Source organism: Dermacentor albipictus, chromosome 9 (assembly GCF_038994185.2).
Source record: "Dermacentor albipictus isolate Rhodes 1998 colony chromosome 9, USDA_Dalb.pri_finalv2, whole genome shotgun sequence".
Classification (NCBI taxonomy): Eukaryota; Metazoa; Arthropoda; class Arachnida; order Ixodida; family Ixodidae; genus Dermacentor; species Dermacentor albipictus.
The window spans coordinates 14777991-14802213 of NC_091829.1; the positions used below are offsets into that span (position 1 = coordinate 14777991).

At 46.8% G+C, this 24223-nt stretch overlaps 3 protein-coding genes across 3 annotated transcripts in view; 2 read left to right on the top strand and 1 right to left on the bottom strand.

The window, feature by feature from the left end:
* Zir (dedicator of cytokinesis) overlaps positions 1-4897 on the top strand; it is a 63310-nt gene extending 58413 nt beyond the window's left edge. Inside the window, exons 40-41 of the mRNA XM_065433951.2 lie at positions 448-588; positions 1812-4897. Of these exons, the coding sequence (XP_065290023.2) occupies positions 448-588; positions 1812-1854 (184 nt within the window). The 3' untranslated portion in view covers positions 1855-4897. The remainder of the gene's footprint in view (positions 1-447; positions 589-1811) is intronic.
* Positions 4898-5068: 171 nt separating this feature from the next.
* The window catches only part of LOC135903642 (A disintegrin and metalloproteinase with thrombospondin motifs 18-like), a 144138-nt gene continuing 124983 nt past the window's right edge, over positions 5069-24223 (bottom strand). Inside the window, exons 14-25 of the mRNA XM_065433952.2 lie at positions 21182-21248; positions 17732-17852; positions 16775-16926; positions 15690-15904; positions 14872-14926; positions 13348-13459; positions 12976-13130; positions 12816-12849; positions 11689-11916; positions 10666-10795; positions 9406-9668; positions 5069-5970 (exon numbers count right to left, since the gene is read on the bottom strand). Of these exons, the coding sequence (XP_065290024.1) occupies positions 9434-9668; positions 10666-10795; positions 11689-11916; positions 12816-12849; positions 12976-13130; positions 13348-13459; positions 14872-14926; positions 15690-15904; positions 16775-16926; positions 17732-17852; positions 21182-21248 (1504 nt within the window). The 3' untranslated portion in view covers positions 5069-5970; positions 9406-9433. The remainder of the gene's footprint in view (positions 5971-9405; positions 9669-10665; positions 10796-11688; positions 11917-12815; positions 12850-12975; positions 13131-13347; positions 13460-14871; positions 14927-15689; positions 15905-16774; positions 16927-17731; positions 17853-21181; positions 21249-24223) is intronic.
* JMJD6 (Bifunctional arginine demethylase and lysyl-hydroxylase PSR) overlaps positions 20158-24223 on the top strand; it is a 190407-nt gene continuing 186341 nt past the window's right edge. The window contains exon 1 of the mRNA XM_065433957.1: positions 20158-20267. Within this exon, the coding sequence (XP_065290029.1) occupies positions 20198-20267 (70 nt within the window). The 5' untranslated portion in view covers positions 20158-20197. The remainder of the gene's footprint in view (positions 20268-24223) is intronic.

Sequence of the window (24223 nt, forward strand, 5' to 3'; positions counted from 1 at the left end):
GTGACAAGTGTATCATTTCTGCAGTGCAGTAGAGGGAGAATAGAACTTCATATCTGCAGACATTATGGGATGAAATGTCGGTTTTCTGTATCAATATTTTGCTTTATTGAGCCATTTTTGCACTGCCTCACTGATTCTTTTTGCCATGATTGGTGGTCTTTCAAACACAATAGCATTTATTGAATTCATGGTGTATTTTCTGTGCCAAAACTAGAGAGAAGTTGCAAGAATTTTGTGAGGACATTTGAATTTTGTTGATAACTCAGTGAGAATGCACCTGGCCTTGGGTCTGCTAGATAACTAGGTTGGAATAAGCCTTCCATTCTTGTGCTTGTGGCACGGCCCTGGAATCAGTTTACTGAGTCCGTGATTACCTCTACCATGATTTTTTCTGGAAATGGGGCATGCTGGAGTAATTATGCTTATTTGTACACTCTACATTTTTAGGTGCTTTGAGGCATTGCGTAAGAACAGGACCCTCATTGGACCTGACCAGCGGGACTACCAGAAGGAACTGGAGCGCAACTACAATCGTTTCAGTGAACGGCTGCAACCCATGATACGGAACAACAGTGCCTCTCCATTTTGGTATGCAAGATTCATTTTTTAGTCGTCACTCTCCATCACTTCACGTCTTTCTTCCCTGGTAGTTTAGTCTATGCTTGTAGTGAAGTATATGTATATATGCTAAGTACTGCAACTTTGTGATTGTACCATTAGGTTCATTTCAATGATATTAGTGGCTATGTTCACTTTACACTGATGTTTTAGTTTGTGCTACACTGGCCCCTTCAAATCAGAATGTAATTACTTCCTTCTCTTTATTTTTTCTAGGGGTGTGCAGATACCAAAATTTTCTAATACGAATCGAATATGAATGCTAAGCGTCTAATATCGAACTGAATATAGAATAATGATGCGCACACGCATTTATTAGTAAGTTTGGTTTATTTTAACATGTTGGAACATTGCAATTACATTGTTATCGGTAATAAAATTGAACTAGTAAGCCGTTATACTAAAAGATCGTGCATTCGGCTCATGTTAGCTTTAGAAAATTCAGTCATTTCCGCTAATTGTCTATTTTCGTCAACCTGTACCTTATTATACCGCATCAATTTCCCGTAAGCTCAGAGGCATTTGACCCTGTACCAGTTGTCACACATCGCATTTGCTGCAAGCAATAAGCTCAGGATTTCGTGTGGAAACTGCAAAAAAGTGCACCCTCGCAGTTTGCAAACCCGTGCCCCTTGCTACTGAGGCTGGCTTTCCTGCAATGCTTGTATGTCCAGTGGCTAAGCGTGTTTTACAGACGAAATTTCGAAAGAAATCGCAAAATTCAGCACAAAATCACACTTTTTATATTAGACAGTAATAAACACTAAGAACCATGTTTGCTCCCGCACAGCCACCAATATATTCGATTTGTTTCAAATATTTGTATCCAATCGAATATTTGAACATTTTTGAATACTTAGTTTTCAGATCAAATATGAATATTAAAAATATAATAATCAATAATATTCGAAATTTTAAAATATTTGCACACCTCTAACTTTGCCCATCTTTAAATGTATCTTTTTGTATTCCATGTGTACTTAAACATGAAATATCTTTATAACTATTCCTTCTGTCTTTTTCGTTTTTGTTCATGCTTTGTCTGTGCACACTTTGGCAATGACTTACACATTTTTTTTTTTTCGGGGCTTATGGGGGAACATTGATGCATACAGAATTGCAGCATACTTGCTGAGTCTAGTTCTAGAAGTGTGAAATTTCCTTATAAAGAGAATAATTTTTTGTTTTTCCAGGGCAAAAGGAAACTTGCTGCGGCAGCCATTGCAAGAGCCCTGATGTGCCGCAGGTGATGTTGTAAACAAGTAACATATGACAGTGATGTCAGCCTAGGTTTTACTTTAGCCATTGAGAGCATTTTGCCAAAGCCATTCAGGAGCCAATAGCGCAGTGTTTTTTAAATAGCTCCAACCACGATCTATTTTCAAAGCAACTGATTGGGTGAAATTTGAGTGCTTCTCATGTGCCTACATTTTTGAGCATGTAAGGATGTGCAGTGAGGTGTGTGCCTTGTGAAATGTTGTTTCATTTGTGCATCTATGCAGTTCAAGTTTCATTACTACCATTGTGCAGTATTTCCTGTGATCTCTTTTAAGTAACCAAATGAAGTCGTAGAAATACATATGCTTTAATTTCAGTGAGCATAACTGCTCACATAATGGTTCTTTCATTTGCATAGAGGCGGTCATGCTGAGCCGTGCGGTTTCATTTGTTTACAAGTTTGCTTTAATGCTCATTTTTAATTTATAGCAGCAATTGTCCTTAATTTTGCATTTCACATTCTTTAGCTTTGTTTGGGACCACTGGGTGTACTACTTAAAGAAATCAACTAAGCACAAGTTCCAAGCACTGCCATAGCCAGTTTTGCATTGCTTCAGAAATGCAAATGCTGTTAAAACACATCTGTATTCTGCATTCACTCCAGGTACTGTGCTTTGATTGTTTCATCTCCTGGTGCTAACAACCGGTGAAATGGCGAAGCCATTCTCAATATAGTGTGTTATACTGCCCTTCTTGACTCAAAGCAGTGAAAGCATGCATGAATGGATAGTCAATGCAATTTCACTGAGAAGCACATTGGAGAGCTCAGTATTTTGTAACACGCTTTAACGTTCGTGCATTTATTTCTGCTTGGGTTGAAGTTGTTTAACTTTAGCACTTAGGAGAATAATGTGTTCATATTTAACTGACTCAGGCTTTCATTTTATCTTCAGACGTATTGTACACTTATAGTTCTGTTTTGAAATTGTTCATTTCACTGTGTTAATGGATTTTATTGCAGTGTAATAAAGAAAACAAAAGAAAATAATGTCTTTCGTGCTCTTCACATATGAATAAGCTGAACACCTGGCAAAAGGAGGGAAACGACTTTCGTAACTACGGGAAGATCTTGTTGGCTCTGTGTGGCATCTGGGCCTACAGAGTCACAAAGTACCTCTCGTATACAAGCCAGGTGCTGTTTTAGTGAGCACACTTTCATCTTGCTGATTTCGTCAGTAACTTAAAACAACAACCATTGCACCTTTCAGTGCCGTAGGTGCACATTTCAATTGAATGTTCTAGTTCAGTGGTCCTGCTAAAGGTGGTGAGTTGTGCAGATTGCATCACCTAATGTACAGTTCGCATCAAATGTTTACAGATTGTGGGATCTGAGAACACATTGAATTTCGGAGCTGCTTGTAACCATGGCCACTAAGACTGCAACACTATGTTGTTAGCTTAAACTAGTGCAGGATGGAAATATGAGTACCAAGCCGCCAAAATATTCAGCTGTTTCTCCAATTGTGTGCTTTGTACACATTTAGCACCGACTGTACTAGGAGGGGTAAGATGCAACGTTAATAACATAAACACAACAATGTCAGTCGTCGCAGCATCTGCAAAGTGTTGTCTTCAGCCATTTCACTGCTTCATTGTTTGCTTAAATTGCTATTCAGCAAAGGAGCAAAGATACTCATGCATGTGCTGCACTTACAACTAATGTGCTGGTATTTCTCATTGTTTAAGTCCTGAAAAAGTTCAGGCATTCTTGTTTCTTCATTGTGCAGGAGCCATTCTGAGATAACAAGCTGAAGCTTACAAAGTGACGGCGGGTCTAATTTCATAGAAGGCTTTGTCATATATGGGACAACAAAGAAATCTCAAAGGCCCTCGCAAAAGCTGATGGCAAGCTACCGCCATCACTGGAAACAAACATTGCTGCAATATATTGTAGCTAGGTAGGGCTGCGGTCGCATGTGCACTGTATATGTCCTAGCCATGAGAGTAAACTATCTCCCATACCTGGCTCAATACTTAAGGCCACGAATGAATTTGAGTTCATGGGAAGGTGGGACCGAGTGGTAAAATTAAGCAAGCAGCTAAATGGGATGTGTGCAAAGTGTATTGAATGGCTTAGAATGAATAAATGTGGGTGCGGTGTTATGTATTGTATTTTTGGTGTTAAGTGTTGTGCATTAAGTTAAGTTTATCTTGCACTCTTCAAAAGTGAAGTGTGTATGTGAGAGGTCTGGCTTCCTTAGGGAGAATATGTGAAGTCATTTTTTTTTTTTTACTGTAACACTGAACTTAAAAATAATGCAGCATTGTTTGGGGTTCACAAAGCGCTACCAGGTTCACTAATGTGTTTGTGTGTGTGGCGTTAGTACAGTGAACTAGAATTAAAGCATGAATACATGTGGGTGATGACAGCAGCAAGATGATGACGATAGTTACAGTAATTGCATGATTTCTACAAATGATTGAATTCATGTGAACAAGTGGCATGGAGGATCAAGATGGGTAAGAAATGCAGAAACTAAATTGTCACTGACAGCAGCATGTAGTATCACTTGGAGGACACAAACGGGTGACTTCACAGCGATACTGCAGCACAACCTGAAGGCCGTGTCCTTTTATAGCCATTCAGATGAGTGGCATGGTCGGTCTCGTCGCAAAGGCAGGGGTGTCTCCTTGGAGCATGCCTTTGTAGCCGTGACAGGCAAACAGGAAAATACCGGTATGAGTATGACTTCCAACGCCTGTAGAATTTGCAGTGTATTGCTATCCGTTTTCGCAGTTCTGTACATGGCAGTGTGCGCATTTTCGAGTCTCGTGATTGCGTGTAATAACACGTAAGCGTTTGATCGCCCCATGCATTTTTGCACCTGTCTTACGACACTATGCAATGCTGTAGCAAATTTCACTGTGTATTCCACTGTTAGAAGAGAAAAAATTCGCTTAAGAAACGATCGTGTGTTGACGGTTTCTGTGTTGTCATCTGGGATGACAGATTTATGACGTGGTGATTCTAAACAAAAATAAACAGGCTCGAAAGTTGGTACCAGGATGGATCGCCGTTGTTGCAGTCCGCACCTTGGTACTGCTCTGTTTGGCCCCACTACAAGTACAAATGAGCAACTACAGATTTCACACATAATTGTGAATTTAGTGATGAATTTAGGGCCAAAAGAACGATCACAGAGTGCAGAGGACATAAAGACAGGACGAGCGCTTACTTTCAACTCTTTATTTTTGCAGATAGAAGGACCGTAGGCATATAAAAAGTATGTTCTATTTCCATAGCGTATGAGCACTGTGCATGCGCTCACACCTTGCTTATAGCTAACAAAACACAAACACTTTCCAGATAATGCATTCTTGAATCAAACAAGCTTACTGATGTGTCACAACTTTTGCTAGTATTTTTGGATTCCAAGTTTTCGCGAGCTACTTTGTTCCTAAAATTCATACCTATGCAAAGTGGTGCTCACATCCATGCACGCTGTCCTTATTTTTGACATTAAGTCCATATTCCCTCATCCGATTCTGTTTTTATGTCCTCCCTTCAGTGTGATTGTGCTTTTGGAGCTAAATTAATTATTATTTGGCATACACCAACTAGCCCAGCAGCAAGTACTAAACATATGTCGCATTTTTTCAAGCAGATTTTCTGTCTATACAACCTTTACTCCGTGGTCAGCTGGACCGCTCTTCTGAAAGATTTACAAAACAGCAGACGCATATATAAAAGCAACACACCAGATCAATTGGCGCAGGCAAATTTCAGGAGGCTGCAACGCCACATCCCCTTGGGAAGACGACGACCAGTGGTGTGATGCGGATTTGAGTCGCTCGATAGTTTTCTCCGTTTCTTCCGCAATGTTGACGTATCCAGAGAGGCACTTGTTCCAACTACCGCTCCAAAACTGGGGCAACCACGAACATGGCAATGTGTTTTATTAAGTGACAGAGCTAAGACAATGCTTAACAAATAAGTTATAACGTGCGGGCGAAACAAGCGCCCCCTGGCGAGGCTGCAGCGAGCAGACATCTTCTGGAGGAGGCCACTGGGTGGCGGGCCGCACAGCAGCTCGGCGAGCGTGAAGTTTTCTAGAGTGCCACTGCAAGGTTCACCTGCAAATGAGGCATGAAGCGTACGTGAGCAGGTCTTTTAGAAAGGGGGAATTTTTCATCTATAATTGTCTCCCCAATCTGCGTAAACATTTACCTGTCATCTATTATTTACAGCGGAGCTGTATAGTAATTGTGTACACTTCATCTTGTCCTCCAAGTTTCTGTACTGATACATTTGTTACATTATTTGCACACAAATTTGTGCAAGAACTCAAAAATTTGGCAAGAACCATCAGAGCATGATTGTCTAAGCGATGGCTTCCTGATGTAAACATGTCAAGATGTCCATAGGTACCACAGAAAACATACAGCAGAACTTTGTTGGGATCAAGAAAAATGTTCACTATATCGGTAAGTTCGCTATAGCCATAGCTTACCATTCTACGCTTCTGTAATCACTATACAATTTTTCTAAGCACAGTATAGTCTATTCTCATTCAGAAGAGCCCAAGTTTTCCGTTAACCTAAACACAGATTTCTAAGGTATAGATGCTGCCACCGTTTCTCTAATAGGGAAGCATGACGAACACGCCAATAGGAATTCAAGGTGGCCAGTGCGTGCATTAGTTGTAGTTACTGAAATGGTGTACTGAAACCATGGTGTGTGCGATCATTATTTACTCTGTTGCCAACAGGATAAGTCAATTTTTCATTCATATATATATTTCTTGGCACAACCATTCATATCGTTTCGGGGATAGTAAAGAAGTGTAATATTTTGCTTTTCTGTATCCATTCACTGTAGCCGTCTTCACTATGTCGGTAACACTGACGAATATGATACTCTATAATGTGAAATATGGGTGCACTTGTTTAAGTGTTTTGAGTTCGCGATGTATCGAGGCAAAGAATTTGAATCTGAGCAGTGGGTCCTCTTGGCGGTGGCACGGAGCCTCTGCTCGGGCAGTTAGCGCACACTACTATGGCGCCATCTTGTAGCGGGTCGCCGCCGTCGTGAAGCACGTCTCGTGCGGTACTACGCTTTCCTCCTCACCTTTTCGCCGTACTCGTCCTTCGTTCCGACGCTCAACGCAGGAACGGGCGCCTAAAAGCTGCGCTCTAATATAAATATGGACACTTATGGAAGTGCAATCGGGACCGGCGGCGTTTTTTCTCGTCGACAGAGCCGTTAGTTCACAATATAAATGTTCGACCTCGGGCGTGGCCTTGCCTTCTCTCTAGCACACGCGCCTCCTCACTTCGGTGAAGCGTGACTTCAACACTTGCGTTAACCAAGCCAGGTGCTGTTATGCGACTGGCTGTTTTCCGCCGCCTGTTCTTTGTTTCCTCTCCAATAGAAACAGACAGGTCCTCCCGAGTGGTGAAAGTAGACATGCCAGGAATTCCTGAGGATTTTGAGTAGTCTGGAAAAACTCGGGGAATTGGTGTTTCTATCTGGGAAAATTAGCTGTAATTTTATTGAAAGGGTCGAAAGTCGAGGTAATGCTGGCTCGAGTTACAGACGGGAATCGTAATGAATCGTCTTTGACGCCCTGTCGTCGGCTGGAGGAGTTGCCAGTGTACAGTCAACGACCGACTTTCCGGATTCCCGATAATTTGGACAGCTTCGCGGCACAACCACGTGCCCTATAGTCAATGTGTCAGAACATCTGAAATTTCGGACTTAAGAACTCTTCACCGTCCGATTTTCCGGAGGTTTCGCCGTGACCGCAGGTCCGAAACGGCGTTAATCAAAGCCACCACCTCTGTCATTTTGATTACCTTGCCGCCTCGAACCGGCGCTCTCGCATGCAGATCCGCTGGAAGCCGTAGCCACTACGGCGGCAACGCTAGGCCTAGCTGCTTCGAGGTTCACTGTGAAGCTTCTTGCCGTTGGATGCCGTGTTTTTTATTGAAAGAATTCGCTGCTGTCAGCAATGACACGGACTCCGCCTTTGCGGTCCTTGCGATTGGCTTAAAAGCTTGGAAAGCACGGTGCGTTGCATAATGCCGGTTTCGGAAAGTCAGCTTCGCCTCCGTACACAGATGTTACTTGGTGAAGCATACGCAAAAGTGTTGCAGTGAAGCATAAGCGTGGGAAGGGGCTATTGCCATGGGACACAGTATGTATTCCTTAATTGCGCGTGCACCCGGTATTTCCTGTCACAGTACGAGCACCGATATGCCTAATACGTGTACCGGCAGGCCTACAGAGCGTTTTCGAATGTGCCTGTGGCGGTTTGAGCCCTTAAGGGCAGTAAATGACATGCATTTATTTTTTCCAACTTGCCGATTTTTGTGACGTTTTCGTGGTTCTAGAGGTTTGAAAAATGGGACGTGTACTGTGCAACTGACCAAAAAGATGCTTCAAGTATTCTGTGGGGCGAACGAGTGGCGGAAGGAGGACAAGAACAGAAAGGACCTACGCATTGAGGAATGAACGGGAAAGGGAGCGTGCTGGCCGCCGTTTTGAAGGCGCTTGAGCTCAAAAAACAAAGTGCTGGCTGATGCCGAGATGCAGGTGTCCCTCATCCAAACCAAAATAAACTCTTTAAGGCAGTGAAACAACACTGAGGCGTCGTGCGTGGGCTGAGAGACGACAGTTGAGGTTGACTTACGAGCTGTTGAGAGAGAATCTCAATTGTGACAACGTTCGGGCCTCATACCACTGAGCTTGCTATCAGTGGTAATGAATAGCTCATATTCGAAAATATTTGCTTCTGTATGCATCTCATTTTTATTCGTATTTAAGAATGTCCGACTCGATTTGCAGTTTTTTTCGAAGATATTTTATTTGCTGTGCATTTTACTAACCCCTCCCTTCTATTCTCTTTTTGAATAACATAAACACTGCTCCTTAATATTCAAATTGGACTAAGTAGCTTATTTTTTATTTTTTCGTATGCTTACTAGAGAGTGACAGCATCGGGCGATATGGTTTCAGCCCGTCTTGACCTAAAACACAGTTCTGCATCACTCAGGGAATATTGCAAAGGCACTTAGGGAAATCTTGAAAAAATCAGGGAATTTGAAAATGTCAACTTGGTAGACACCCTGCATGCACATACTAAAATTCCCTGGTCTATTTCCCACCGCTCACTTGCACGTGCACTATGTGCGGCTTCCTCGCAGCACGCCCGCAGCTCTGCTCATTGAGGTATACATTGTACCCCGTTCTCCCCTCGAGACGGCACCACACGTGATGGATGCGATTATATATGCGATTGAGCTCTGAGCTCCCCCTATATAGCTCCACTATAGAGGAATTCGTGCACGTTAGTCCACGGATCACGGAGTGAAAATTAATCGCTAAACATTCGAATAAACGTTCAACGTCGATCGACGGGTGACGTCTGGTAGCGTGGAGTGCAATGTTTCATCGTTGCACCAGTTCAACACATGGTGAACAAACAGCGCAAACAAGTCCGGGGACGACTACTAAAAGTCGCAGCACACACAGTGTTGTACAAACTGCACAAACAATATTGTCCACACCTGTACAAGAGCGGACGTCTTGTGGACGTCACGAGAAGCCGAGCATTAGCCGTGGTGACGAAGCGGCGATCGTTCGAGGCAGTGATGTGGCGCCTTCTGCCGGCGGTGGCGCGCACTTCCTGAGACGTGTTGGACGGGGCGGCGGGCAGCGGCCGTCGGGGACTAGCGAGAATAAAGATGATGGCTCCTGTGGCTCCACGCACACCACCAGGCGGCTCTGCAGGACGCCGCGCACGCAGGCACCCCACGGTTCCACGTGCCACCTGCGAGGTATTTCGATCTTGCAGTGCATGCTACAACGACATTAGCGGTTTTGTGCATTGCGTAAGCGTAACCTGCAGCGCTGGGAAAGCTACGCCATTGGCGCGGTCGTTGAGCACATGTCGCTCTGCGTGTTCCGTCGTCGAAACACGCCATAGGCCGTTCTGAAACCTGACGCGACTGTAATATCGCGATCGTTTCGTTTTGGAGCCCTGTTCCTTTTGAGGTTTCATAAGCGACATCATATATCGCGAAAATTTAGCCTTTTCTATGGTTAGCTTAACTTTCACGACGCTCTTGTTCGAGCTAGGTTACCACGACTTCGACAAAGCGTTCCAGTCATATAAAGACAAGGTGGCGACCGTCCTAGCTCATTTTCATCACAGCCTGTTCCGATCTCACAGTTGCCCGCAACAGTCCACGCGATAGCGTTACTATACCTCCTTACCTTCTTTGCTTTTTTAAACAATTTCTAGTTCAGTGTTTTATTTCCTCAACTCCCTGCACATTATAATAAAAACCAATCTCCCCTCGAAAACGCGGGAAATGCTTCGAACAGAAAGTAATGGCGTAGCTGATTATAGTTAACGTATGGCAGCGCGTTCATTTTGAGGCATGTATGTAACTTACACACGTCGTCATAACGGCTGCTGCTTGTGTATTTAACTGGTGCGTGTATTCCCAGCTGGGGAGGCCGAATTCAGCAGCAGCGGCGGTCAAAAATCCAGAGAGTTCCATTATATGACGCCTAGTCTCTTATATAGTCTAGGTGTTGCCTCGAGACGCTCAACCCCGTCAGCAAACCCCACCATGCCTTGCTTATTGCAAGCCATTTCTGTTCGATATTACGCTTCTCACGTGCAGCTTGTTTTGAGGTGCGCTTCGTGGTTATCTCGCCTATATACAGATAGGATCAGAGCGCATTGAACTATACGGAACATCGAAGGCAGCATATATGTGTGAATCGTAGTCGAGAAAAGTGGCTGTGATTCAACTAACCTTCCTGTGCAGGGCTCCGTGTTGCAAGCGAGCGGGCCCGTCTTGAGCGCGGGTCTCCGACCCTGGTCGCAGCGGCTGTCATTCGGGTGCGCTCTCGACGCACCGCACTGGACCGTCACGTTGTGCGTGCCTGCACAACGAAACGATGCGCACTGCGCCGTTACGAAGTAGTTCGGCTCGGGCACGTGTTAATACTCCTCCGAATGAAAGCATGCTCTCCAGAATTATATTTGCGGGAAAATGTTTCCAATACACATCAAAAAATTAATAGTAATAATAATAATAATAATAATAATTCTGATGTCTCCCATTTACACCTTAATTCCCTCATGGTTTCATTGGCTCTAATGACTGTCCGGTGGTTATATATTAGCATGGGCCATATATATGCGCATAACCGAAGAATTAAGGAGGAATATTTAAACGCGAAGTTTATCACTTCGCGACAATACATCCTAGACAGAGACAAACCTTCATTGCGGTTTTAGGAGATTATCAGAGACCCTCAGTACTGGGACTCGCTTGCTGCGTTCGCCGCAAGAACAGGTATCGCGGGTGCATAAACTGCAACTCATAAAAGGTTTGGTCCGGACAGAATCAAGTCGTGTTAATACAAGCAGTACCTAAAACTCTTATTGCGGTTACGTCATTAAATAATATATTAAAATAGTAGACTGGTGCAGAGACATGCATATATGATATGCCAGTACCGCCTGCTCTAGATGTAGTTTACACCTGCTGTGTAGTTTATTTTGATATCCGTTCCATTGCGGACAGCCACAACTGGGACAGATTAATCGCATGAGGCCTCGAAACATCGTGCTTGCTTGAATTTCGCAGTTTGGTGAGCTCCAGCCGTTTCAATCACTGCAATGCATTCATTCTCTTCGCCAGACGATAAAATCGGCCACTCTTCTGACCCTGACTACACGCATTCTTTTCGGGAATTTTTGTTAGCCTTTTGATAATGCACCTGACACACGCAGCTTCGAAAAGTGAGCCACTTGCATCGTGTACTCGTACCTCCGCCACACGGTAATGAGCAGTCGGACATGTGAACGTTCCACCAGGGCGAAACCTCCGAGGTCTGATTCGTGTCCGAAAGCGTTAGCCGCGCCTGGCGCTCGGCGCCCCACCGGACGTCGCCTTCCTCGACGGCTGCCTTCGTTGCCTTGTTTCCTGGCGTGGGCGCGTGGCGCTTGATTCTGCGCCGTCGACGCTTCCTTTGCAGGGCACGGGGCGTCACACTCTCTGCGTGGTTAACAAGAGACGCTGATACATGGCCGCACATATTTGAATGGAAAACATCGGAGAAACGCAAAAAAAGAAAGAACGAGATGCGCACTATATGGTCCGTCACTTGCTGTTCCCGTGTTTCGATCAGTTTTGTCGTCTTGGACACAGGAATCCGTGTCAAGTAAGAAGGTACGTGAATTCGCGCTGCTTGAATCGCGCACGGAGATGCACTCGAGTGCGCACTAGTGTCTTCTAATGATTCAGTGCAGGCGCGCCTATACTCGATCGGTCTTGAGGTGAGCCTTAATTTGTCCGCAAGACGTAACTGTCGCACTGTGTTGCATCCTGGGTTAATAAACACGCTTTCGTTGACGATCTGTCTGTGGTGCTTTCTTTGTGCCGTATCGACAAGCCTGGCCTTAGCGTTCTTTGTGCGTCGCGGTGTGGAGGAGCATCGCGTCCTTTCCTGAGAGCGCTTGCAGGGTAAGCTTCGCACAAACCTATCTCCGCAACATATCGACTATATCAGTTCGCATGGTATACCGTAAGCGTACGTGCATTGGCCCCTGTGCCAAAAGTGCTTGCTACTGCGCCAACTCGGCTTTTTGCCTGCACCAGGACATGTACCGAAAGGTGAAATGGCTATTCCACCACTGCTAATGTTCCCTGACTCAAAAAAAAAAAGGACCTGTTCTGACTGATCTGGTGCGGTGTCCTCTGTAGGTCACTTTCTGCGACGCTTTCACATGACGTCGCCATGCCTCACTAAAGCGACGTCGACCACGCATTCTGTCCCCGCGCTGAGCCAATCAAACCGAACTGAGAATGATACCCCGAAAGGTGATTGAACGAGAAAGAGGTTTTATGCAGTTCGCTGGGTCCGTGTAGCGGCTGATAGAAATCAACGATCTCACCTTCATCGAGGGGCGTTCCTTCTTCGGTAAATTTCTGGGACGAAGAGATAAAGAAGTGGAAAATCAGGTCACGTTGATGCGGGGGCACCGCGGGAACGGTATCCATTTGCATGCGTAGTGCTATGTGCGTGCACATATCGAGCACTACGAGCGTGTATACCTGGCATCGTCCAGAGACGCAGAAGGCCCTTCCCTGTCCACCGCTGCAGTCGGTGCCGAAAGGGAAGCGTCCTTCCTCGAACACGTCCATCTGGTAGTGAGTGTCCTTCCACACGCGGTCCTGGCATGCCACCACACACGACACGTGCGGGTTGCCTGCAACCACGGGTCCGGATGCGCACCACTTTAGTATCGGTGTACGGGCGCCGCCATTTCGTGCGCTTTCTTTCGGGGACAGCCAACCTCTCTGGCAGAACAGCCCACTTATAGTGAGCAGTTTGCCTGTTGACTGTTCTCGTACCAATCCTACGCGTGATACATGCCAAACTGCTTCCATCTTGCGCCAAATATACGTATACCATGTGTTTCTTACCCGTTTGCAGCGGCAGCTGCCTTCCTCGTCCGCTGAGGAGGCTGGAGTATTTCCGCCGGTACTTCTCGCACACCTTGGTCGCGTACTGGTCTGCTGTCACCATACCCCGACACTGCACGGATTAGGGCACAGAAGTCACGGGTTAGATCTTCGCATAACACAGCCCAATTTTAACGTTTACGTTAACGATAACGTTAACTTAACGATAACGTAACGTTAACGATAACGATATACGTTTTAACCGGCCTCTTCGATTCTGCGACACAATGGCATTAGTACAGCTGCGAACCTCGGTCGCGATTCGCAAGGCCATTTGTACTGTTACGTTTCGCCTACGACGCGCGGTAAAGCCAGCGCGGATGCAACGTACGCCGGAGCTTCGTTCCAAGCGGCGGACATTTTGGCCCGTTCGGAGCGGCCGCGAGCGCGCCCCGCCGAGCCCGTCCCGGCATGTTCAGTGCCACGTGTCTTTGTGTGTGCGTGTGTGTGTGTGTGCCCACGCTTGTCAAAGCGCGGCAGCCGGGGAGAGGAGCTCCCCCAGTGTGAAGCGAGGAGGTCTGTCCGGCGCCGGCCCGGCTGATGCGTCACCTCCTTGTCCCAACGTGTCTATCAGTCCGTCTGTCGCCGCTGTCACGTGACGTAGTCCCGTGACCTTCCCTCTTGCTCTCAACTCTGAGAGTATAAGAGCAGCTGCCCCCGGACGCCAGGAGAGAGGCTCCGATTTCTTCTGTTGAGTAACGTGCTCTCCCGTCTCTCTACTTCGGTCGACCTGACCGCCCGCTCTTTGCGATGCTAGAATAAACAAGTTGTTCTGTTAGCAGTCGCCTCATGCTTTGCTGGGACCTTCGGATGCTTCCAGTGTGCCCCAGGCCGCCAGGCCAACGCTACCCTTGGGGCTTGCGACCCAGTTGCAATAACGGGCGTCAGCACTGAGGTTCCGACAGCTGGTGGCAACGCTGAGATTCCAACAGCCGGTGCCATCGGTGCGGTTCAAACAGTACGTAAGAACGGTTCGTAACAACGAGAAACGGCCTGTTGTGGCCGCAAGCGAGGCAGTACAGAGAAGATGCTAGTCAACGAGATTAACATGCAGAATTTACGAATAGTTTTCTGTAACTGGCTCTTGAAACGGTCCAGCCCCACTGAACATGTCTCGACTGCAGCATCTGGGGCATTTTCAGCGCCCACTAGCGAACATCGTTACCTTGGTAACCTGATGCTAAGGGTGCTTTGAGGCCTGCTGCTGGCCATTTAATATTTTTTTTAACCTTTTTTGCAGTGAAACTCAGCCTTTTGGGATGCTTTCCAGTTCGCGCCCTAGATGTAGCACTTTTTTTTTACAACAATCAACGGTAACTGCTAACGCCGAATTCATGACCTCCTAGATCATTATATAGTGATCTCGTACGTCGTGCCAGACCGCGTCGCCAAGCGCTATGGTCCCAATAATCTTGCAGAAATTTGCCGCAGTGTTCTACACGCATTTAAGCACGTAATCGCGTGAGCGCTCGCTATGAGACTCACCTTCCGTGTGGAGTCGCAGAGCTTGTACGTCTCCTTCTTTCCAGTGCACCGCGATCTACGACAAGGCAGTGAAAACAACGTCAAGGCAGCGTCGACCAGCATCGCTGTAATATACTTATCCACAGCGAAGTAGCGTAAGTGTGTAAATCACTCCCTGTACTGACAGTTTTCAGTTTTTATTTTCTGCCCGTAGCATGCTTCGGTATGTGTTTCTGTTTTGCGAATTTCTCTTTTCAACGTCTCAAGCATTTTGCGAAATTACTCGTGATTTCCTCATTGACGTTGGCTCATTTCGGTTTCGGCATATAGCTTACATTAATTTACGCGGCGTTTTCCCATTCTTGTTCGCGTTGTCCTTGTCAATAGGCACCTTTACATTGTTGTTTGTGCTAATATTTTGTTTGCTGTGTCCAAGCCTACGGCAAAATTAGGGCTCCGCCAACCACGAGAAACTTAGTGGGCATTAACATTATTATTGCATTGGCTCCAACCGCGGGCCGACTCGATAGCCATACCGAGAGACGTGACGTCAGAGGTACTATTCCGGACAATGTCAAGTTCCGCCACATTGGCGTTTTGAGCCAATCAAAGATAGCGTAGCTGCCTTGTTAACCAATCGGAGCTGACAAGGGGTGCTACTCTGTACACTGTCTAGTCCCGTCATGTTGGCGTTTTGAGCCAATCGGGGAGGGCGTGGCACACTTGTTGGCCAATCAGCGCTGACAAGATGGCGGGATTCTTCAGCGTTCAAAATAGCACCCCTGGACTGACGCAAGAGCTGCTGCGCACAAGATAACGCGCGAATGGCGTCTGCTCACATGGCGTTGCACTCTCGAGCGACGAGCTGGAAGCCCGAGCCGGCAGCGAGGCAGGAGTGTCGGCACTCGCTGACTGCGTGCCATGGTCCCCAGCCGGAGGGTACAACACCGCGGGGGCTGGCCGACGCGGAGGCTGCCATCAGGGGCGACTGGCGGACGGGACACGTGGCCTCGGCCGAGTCGTTCTCCGTGCTGCGGCCGTAGCAGTCGAACGCCTGCGAACACGAGCCACTCACCCGTGACACAAGGATCGCGTCACTGCGCATGCGCACCACGGGCTCCGTCATTTCATATTTAGATGCGATGACGTTTGCTGCGTGAATAATTGTGCGAATCTCGTGTCTTCAACGTTTCCGCGAGGTGTCCGTGTTTCCGCAAGGTATTTCTCGAGAGAGGAAAATCTAATGTGGCTTGATGCGCTGACGCGTCCTGGGTCGGTATAACGTAAGGATTCCTTTCGTTCTATTCTATTCCTTATCATCCATCGTTCACGGCCGGCCGATCTTGGTGGTAATGAGGTTCGAGCGCCACTGGGACCTCTGAGACGAAGCGCGAAAAGGAATAAAATTGGAATAAAACTGCTACATTGCCTGGCCCTGGCTTTCATTCGACGCCATTGCATCGAGTGCCCCATGGGGCGATAGTCAAGGAGTTCTCTACTTGCTTGCTTCCGTGCTTATATTTGGAGACGAAAAATAATGTCGCAATTTGGCCGCGAAGCATTGATAGCGATTGCAAAGTATTACGCAATCACCCAATGTGAGGTTCATAGGTTTACCGGCCGCATAAATTGCAGTAAACATTCGCTCGCTGATAGATTAGGAAGCATGGTGTGACGCGCGCACAGGCAAGCTTGAACAGGTATCACTCGATGACCGCGAGCACTCGCTGTCACAATGATGGCGTGATGAGCGCCGGCCTCGGGGAGCGAATGCTACGTGCATGCTTTTGCGCGAACTCCAACACTAAGCACACACGGCAAGACCGCGCACATAAAGAGACCAGTGATCGTGGAAAGAGATTTATACGAGTTGCGTGGTCTAACCACATATCTATTCGATTGATCCAGTATGTCAAGCATATACCTGGCACTCCCCGTCGACGCAGTAGCGGTTGATGTTCCTGGCCTGCCTCCTCTGGCTCAGGCTCCAGCAGGGTGTGCCGTCGGGGATGCGCCAGCCGTGGGTCATGTAGCCGCCTCCGCGCTTGCGGCACCACACGTAGCACGAGTGCGTGTCTGCGAGTGAGCGCACGCAGTGCACGACCGTGGTGAGCATATTCAGTTGGGCGCACAAGAAGGGACTCTAAGGGAGAGCTCTAAATCCTATATGCGCCTCCTGGGTAAAAGCGTACGAGCTACCCTATAGCTTCCCATCGCAATCAACGGACAATAACTGCAACTGGTAGAGCATCGCCTTCGAGATCGGGAAAAGTGCAGAAGAAAGCATGGTCGGCATAGTGACCAAGATTACAAACGGAACCGTAGAGCAAACGCTAAAAGCTCGTGCCTTATTTTTTTGTCTTTTTCTGAAATGAGAATAAAATAGAGACATTTATATTATAATTTAGTCACCTTATAACTGTGACGTCGACTCCTTGTCACATATCAGCAATAAAAGAAATTCTGTAGGATACGAAGAAACGTCACAGGTCCGCACACAGCCCTTTGCGCACTGGAATATACAGAGACTAGAGGCTAGGACAAGTTGCAGCACACATTATATTGAGTCCCGACATGTACGCATATGCCGAGACCCGAAAAGACACAAATGGAGGAAGTGGGTCACGCTTGCCTAACCCTGCCCAGTGCGCCTGCTGTTTGCACACGTGATAGGTTGCGGACCTGGCGTAGCTAAAAATGGTCCTAATCGCAACAGGCGGGCACACAGGAGGAACGCAACCTTGTTGGCGAAACGCAAGATGAATCTCACTCTCTAAGTTTCTGTTGAACACATCTCGCGCTTCCCTACTCAGTACGTCCGACACATTCATGTGACGTCGCAAACACGTGATTCTGAAGAGCGAATAGAACGTGCACTCACAGTCTCTACTGGGGAACTGCGTGCCATACGGTTCGATGCTCTTGTCCCGTGCCGATGCCTGGCGGCAGATGCTCAGCACGAACTCGTCCAGCAGGCGTTGGTTCTTGGACGTCGTGCACAGCTGTTTGAATCGGCGCAGAAATAGTCAGTTATAGTCCAAACAACCAAATCTGCGGTATAGTCAGTGCTCCGTCAGTGATGACGGCGAGAGCATGTTGACGCCCTGATGAATTAATCCTTAAGGTAAAACTCTCTCAAAAATAGCTTTTAGAAATTAAGGCACGCAAGATGACACGCATACACATAGAAGGACAGGCAAGACGACCGTTCGTCTGTTGTTTCGTCTTTGTGTATTATTTTCCGCCCCTATACTAGTAATTGTGTTTAAAACCAACTAGCACGACAAGAAATACTCTCTTAAACCCGTGGTGACATGGCCGCCCCTCCACATATCCGGAATCCCGGATAGGATAGGATCCCTCCATTCGATATCCTAAGATATCGAATGGAGGTCACCATCAGGGAAACAGCACAAAGCCCTCATTCTTGCATCACCTACCACAGGCATCCCAGCCTGACGCCCCATTTCCCTGTCCCTCTCTGGGCATGGTTGAATAAACCAAAGCGGAAGTATCTCCAAAAAAATATAATAAAGACGTTTTTAATATGAAAATTAAATTATGGGGTTTTACGTGCCAAAACCACGATCTGATTATGAGGCACGCCGTAGGTGGGGAATAATTTTGACTACCGTGGGGTTCTTTAAAGTGCACCTAAATCTAAGTACACGGGTGATTTTGTATTTCGCCTCCGTCTAAATGCAGCTGCCGTGGACGTTTTACAAACAAACAGGCTCGTCGCATACGAAGAAGACAGTCGAAGCAGCCACCTTTCCGGCGCGTCTTCTGGCGAAACGGATGGTTTTGACGAACATGCGTTTCGCGATTGAGTACTCGTTTGTACATGTTATGCTCCGTTATGTTCCGCACGTATGCACGGCCGCAGGCAGTAGTAGTCGGATAAACTTATTGTAAGGCAAATTTAACTTTATTTCGCAAACCATATTTACACCCGTGAGCAAAAGTATACGGACCACAGGGTCTCAAAAGAAAAAAGAAAGAAAAAGCAGACTTTCTTCGTAATTAACACGCATAAACGGAAACTGACCAGTGGACTAGAAAATTCATAATGCCCAGTTTAGACTGCAGTCTTTAATTTCAAATTGCATTCATGGACAGAGGAGAAAATGAATTTTATCGTGTAATCCCTGGTCCGTATACTTTGCTCACGGGTGTACAAAGCTCGTCACGCTAGAATCGGTCCGCATATGACGACTTGACTAGGCCTAATTACTGCCAGATCGATACTCTAACGATCCTATTAATATCCGCCACCGTTAGAAATTCGCGCCATTGCGAACGATCTGATATTGCACACTCGATCAGCCGCGTATCCGACGCTACGGCGGAAGATTGACGGGAACGTCGACTTGTGTGTCTCGCAACGCATTCACCGCGTCCATTGCAATCGATGTCCCGTCGACGCCGGTGACGCCAAGCTTGGGCCGTGTTCTCGGCCCGTTCGCCCCTTCTCGTTTCGCCTTCCTAACGTGCTCTTATATAGCGAGAACAGCCCTAGGTGGACCTTACTTAGCGCTAAATGCGCGCGTCGCCGTGTACAGATTGGGAAATGACTTGCGCTTGAGAACGAACGGTGACAATGGGCCAGTGCTGACGTCGCGAAATCTGGCGGCCTTCGCGTGAGAAGTACGTCACCGAGTTGTCCCACCTCGCTATGTGCAGCAGGAAAAAAAAAAGACAGTAAACGCGCGGCAAGTTACGTATTTGGTGATGCGAAAGCATATATTGCACGAGAGGCCACGTACTCCGCGCATTCTCGGCTGTTGCTCAGAGTATAGTGCTTATAGTTTTAATTTTAACGGTACTCTCATGCGTTGCGCCATGAAGCTTGAATCTATGCTTGAATCGGCAGGACACGGCAGCACTGTAAAATAATTTTCACCCTAAAAAGTGAAAAGGGTGTAAATGTGTCCATAACTTACACCCTTAAGGTGTTATCTATATAACGGACACCCTAAGGGTGTGAATTATAGACACATTTACACCCTTTTTCACTTTCTAAGGTGTAAATTATTTTACAATGAGATGCGATCGTATACCGACCCGGCGCCGTGAGACGCATGTTCTGTCCGAGCGGCCGACCATAGCGGATTGACAGACGCATCACACGCCGGCTAGAGCATCTCACTGCGGCGCGCTGACAACAGATAACAAAGCATGACGTAGCTGTTCCTGCTCTTCGAAAGCCAGCGCCGAGCTGTTAGCCAAGCCCGCACGACAATTCGAGCCGGACCTTGAGGTTCGCGATACGGTCGCGCAGCTTCGCGTGTGCTGCATGCCACAGCTCTTAACCAGGACGTGGCCGCGATGTAGCAGGGACACAAATATGGCGCCAGCATTTACCGGACCACTCTTGCCTGAAAAGAAGAAAGCGACATGGACACCGTGGAGCTCGGGTAAGATAAGTTTTATTCTTTGATGTCGTTTCTGCAGGCTAGGTATCCAAAATTGTAGTCTGCGTTTTTGTTGACCGCATGATACGCCTTCCGCGTGATCACCAAGAATGAGATTTCGCGGAAACTTCGATAAAACAAGACGTCGAGACTAACTTCGCCACGCCGATTTCGGTGAAACTGTTTCACGCCCATTCCTTGTCGGTTAGAACGACAGAAAGCTGAGCTAGTTGGTAAGGATTCATTATGCAAAAATGTCGGTGCCGATTCGAGCACACTTGATCGCAAAAGTTCCACCGACGTGGAAGTTCTCGCGAACGTGCCATTGCGCAGCCTATACAATGCAAATGCGCAGTGCGTTGCTCACACGCAGGACTACACTGCGCATTTCAGTTTTGTGGCGTATGCAAACTGGCAGCGAGTAAATTTTGTTCTCATGGCTTCGCTGTGAAGCTTTCTCAGTCGACAGCTCATACCTATATGTTCACGTGACTGTGATTCCTTTTAACGATGATTTTTAAGGCAAAATTGATTCATGGTGTTTAACGTTCGAAAGCAGCACTGGGGCTAAGAGATGCGCCGGTACGGTAGGGGGCTTCGGATTTACTTCGACCAGCTGGAGTACTTGAACGTGCAGCCAATGTTCGGTACACGATAAACTTTGCGTTCTGCCCCGACGGGAATGCGACCGCCAGGGCCATGAACCGAACCCACGACATCGTGCTGAACAGCAAAACTCCATAGCCTGCAAGCAACCTCGTTGGGCTCGTGCGAGTCATTGTACAAAGCGTCGCTACAATTAAGGCCTTTTACACTGTGCGGACAAAACTGAAACAAAGCCTCAACTGGTTTCTGCGAGAAGCCCTTGGACCATGTTCTTTTACAAAAACCACAATAATTTGCACAAGTCGGCTCACCTGCGTTGCATCACAGATCTGCACTCTCTTGTCGGAGCCCTCACAGAAACGGCCCCCGCTTTGTGGGCTGCAACCGAAGATATCGCGCGAATTAGCGAGCGTCGGTGACATAAGTCATGGCGCTCTTTGGCTATACCTGGCCCTTGGGCCACAAGCATCCATGTATCAATCATAAGTTGAACAACAAGTAACAAACAACCACAAATAAGAGTCCGTGACCGAAGGGTATTGGAGATATTGGGTGTACACACAACATGTACAAGTAACAGGCACAAGCTGTTAAAAAAAAAAAAAACACACGTGTAAAGCGTTTGGTTGAGGCCAGTGTCCCATATGAAGACAAATATATAGCGCCTTCGTTGAGCGCAAATCACTAGCACCACTGAAACAAGTGCACTGAACTGTGTATCAGTAACAACCAGGCCTAGCTGTGACTAGTGGAGTACATTGAGTCGTGTATGGAGTGGTGGATCATGGGCTCCAGATGTAGAAGCTTATTGCGTGCTTATTATGACCACTGTGCAAGCAGTATACCAGTCGGACAGACGCGTTAAATAAAATAGCTCAGTATTCACGATGTGGCGGTCCCCATGTACAGAAACTGAAATATCCTCTTAACGTGTGGGGTGCAATCTGCCACAAGGATTCATTGAAGTCAGCTGGTACAATCCTGTCATTAAAAATGTGGCAGTATACTCTGGCAGGGATCAACCGAAGTTGTTTCTGAACAATTCATATCGAGCGGAAGATGAAATATTATCGGCTGCATCGCACTGCCTTGGGATGGGGTAAACAGGCTGTAGCCAACAGCTTCTCCGCTGCAGAACTTTCCACTTCAACTGCCTTTAATGGATACGCTCAAGAATTTGCATTTTAGTTGCAAACTTTCAAACTATTATCGGCACTACCTTTTCATATGCATCCGTTGCACTTTCATTTTTTTTGTCTTTCTTTTTGTACGCTCACTTGTCACTCGGCTACTCCGCTACTGAAACATTGCACAATGCATCGGCTTGCAGCATACACGGTGCACGCTGCACGCTGCGCCGTGAGACATTAAATCGGATCAAAATAAAATTGCCCTCAAAATTATGGGGTTTCACGTGCTAAAAGCACTTTCTGATTATGAAGCATGCCGTAGTGGAGAATTCCGGAAATTTCGACCACATGGGGTTCTTTAACGTGCACCTAAATCTAATTTCGCCCCCATCGAAGTGCGGTCGCCGTGGCCGGGATTCGATCCCGCGACCTCGTGCTCAGCAGCCTAACACCATAGCCACTGAGCAACCACGGCGGGTAAAAAAAATTGCGTTTAATGTCCCTGGGCATCACACGGGCTACGATGATCGCTGTTAATTTCAACCACCTGGGGTTTATGAACGTGCAATAAATCGACACTGGCGTTTTTTTTTACTTTTCTTTCCTTTTCCTTGCATTTCATCCTTGTCTGAATGCGGCCTCCACGATCAGTAATCGAACCCGCGACCTTGTGCTCGACAGCAGAACACCATAGCCGCTGAGGCATCGCAGCGGGTCGACATTAAATGACTTAAGCGCGTGCAGCTACTGGAGGTCCTGACGGCGCTGTAACCTGTTAAACCTAAGAAACTACGCAAGTGGGCTTCACCTCACAGATACATTTATTGCGAGAAAGCCAGCTGTCACGAATGGTTTTAGCGAACAACCCGCACATACGCCCGCGCACGGACAGCTGTATAGTTACATGACGTGTAATAGCGTCAAAAACAATACTTGACGGTGCATAACAGTGCTGCAGCCTCCTGTATCGGCAGGAGAATTGTGCACGTTACAGAAAAAAAGTAAATTATTACAATTACTTCATTAAAAAATGTAATTGATCAAGGTTACCAGTTACTGCCGCACGAAAGTAGATGAATAATTATTTAATAGAAATCGATTAATTCTACGTTACTTTCCTCCAAACTTTTTCTATAGATGCAGTAAACAAAACTAGCTGGCCTGGCCTGTTCAGTGCGTGCTCTGTAGCCCCTCATACATTGCTTATCTGAACTAACAGAGGCTTTTAACAAGTTTCGTTGGTCATCGTTCCTCGTTTTTGTTGTCAGCAGCAACACCGAAAACTTGCTCGAGGAGGAAAAAAAAATAGGTTAGCTCAATGCACACGCTGGGGAGGGGGGTAGTGCGGTGTTCGAATCGTATACGGATATTGCGCACAATATTGTGGTTGCTCAGCACTGGGTCCTAGCACAGCGCTTCATTGTTGCTGGAACTTAGAGAAAACGCCCCCGATTAAGCCAATAATACCCCCCCCCCCAAAAAAAAAAATCGTCAACATATGAGTTCCTGTCATTACCGTTCTTCGCTATCGAGCCGTAGCAGTACGTACCTGTTCAATTCATTGGCCAACATCTTGTGGAGCATACCAAGCCGACGGGTTTTCCTGCCTGAACATGCGCATTCGCGAGGCTGCCGCGTGGTACGATTTTCGGGCGTTCTACTGCGTTTTTCGCCAAATTCAGGTTCTCGAAATTGCACCGTTTGTTACAGCTTGTTTCGTCAGTAAAGTAGCCGGTTACATGTAACACGTTATATGTTACAGAAGGTGTGTGGAAGAGTGTACTTGCATGCTTGGAATTTAAAAGAGTAATTGCGGTAAGCGTTACTGAATAAACAAAGTGATCGTTAAATTTATAAATTACCAGAAGATGTAATTGATTACAATTGATTAATCACGTGTAATTCGTTACGTACAAGTCTGATATGCAGTCTCCTGTCTCCAGTCTGGCTGCGGGCATTTTTTTCTCTCTTTAATTCCTTCCATAGCGCAAAAGCCAGCCCACATGGAATGTTGTTTGCGTAAAAATAACTCGTCAGGATATCGTAGTTTTCCAAGAGTTTCAACCAGAGAGAGAGAGACAAGATTGGCTATGCGTGCTCATATAGGAATAATCGCGGTGATGCCACCAGTGTACGACTCGTGTATTGATCGGAATGAGAATCAATTTTGTGCGATAGAGGCTACGCACGATGCGAGAAAAACAACTGTTCGCAAATGGGCGC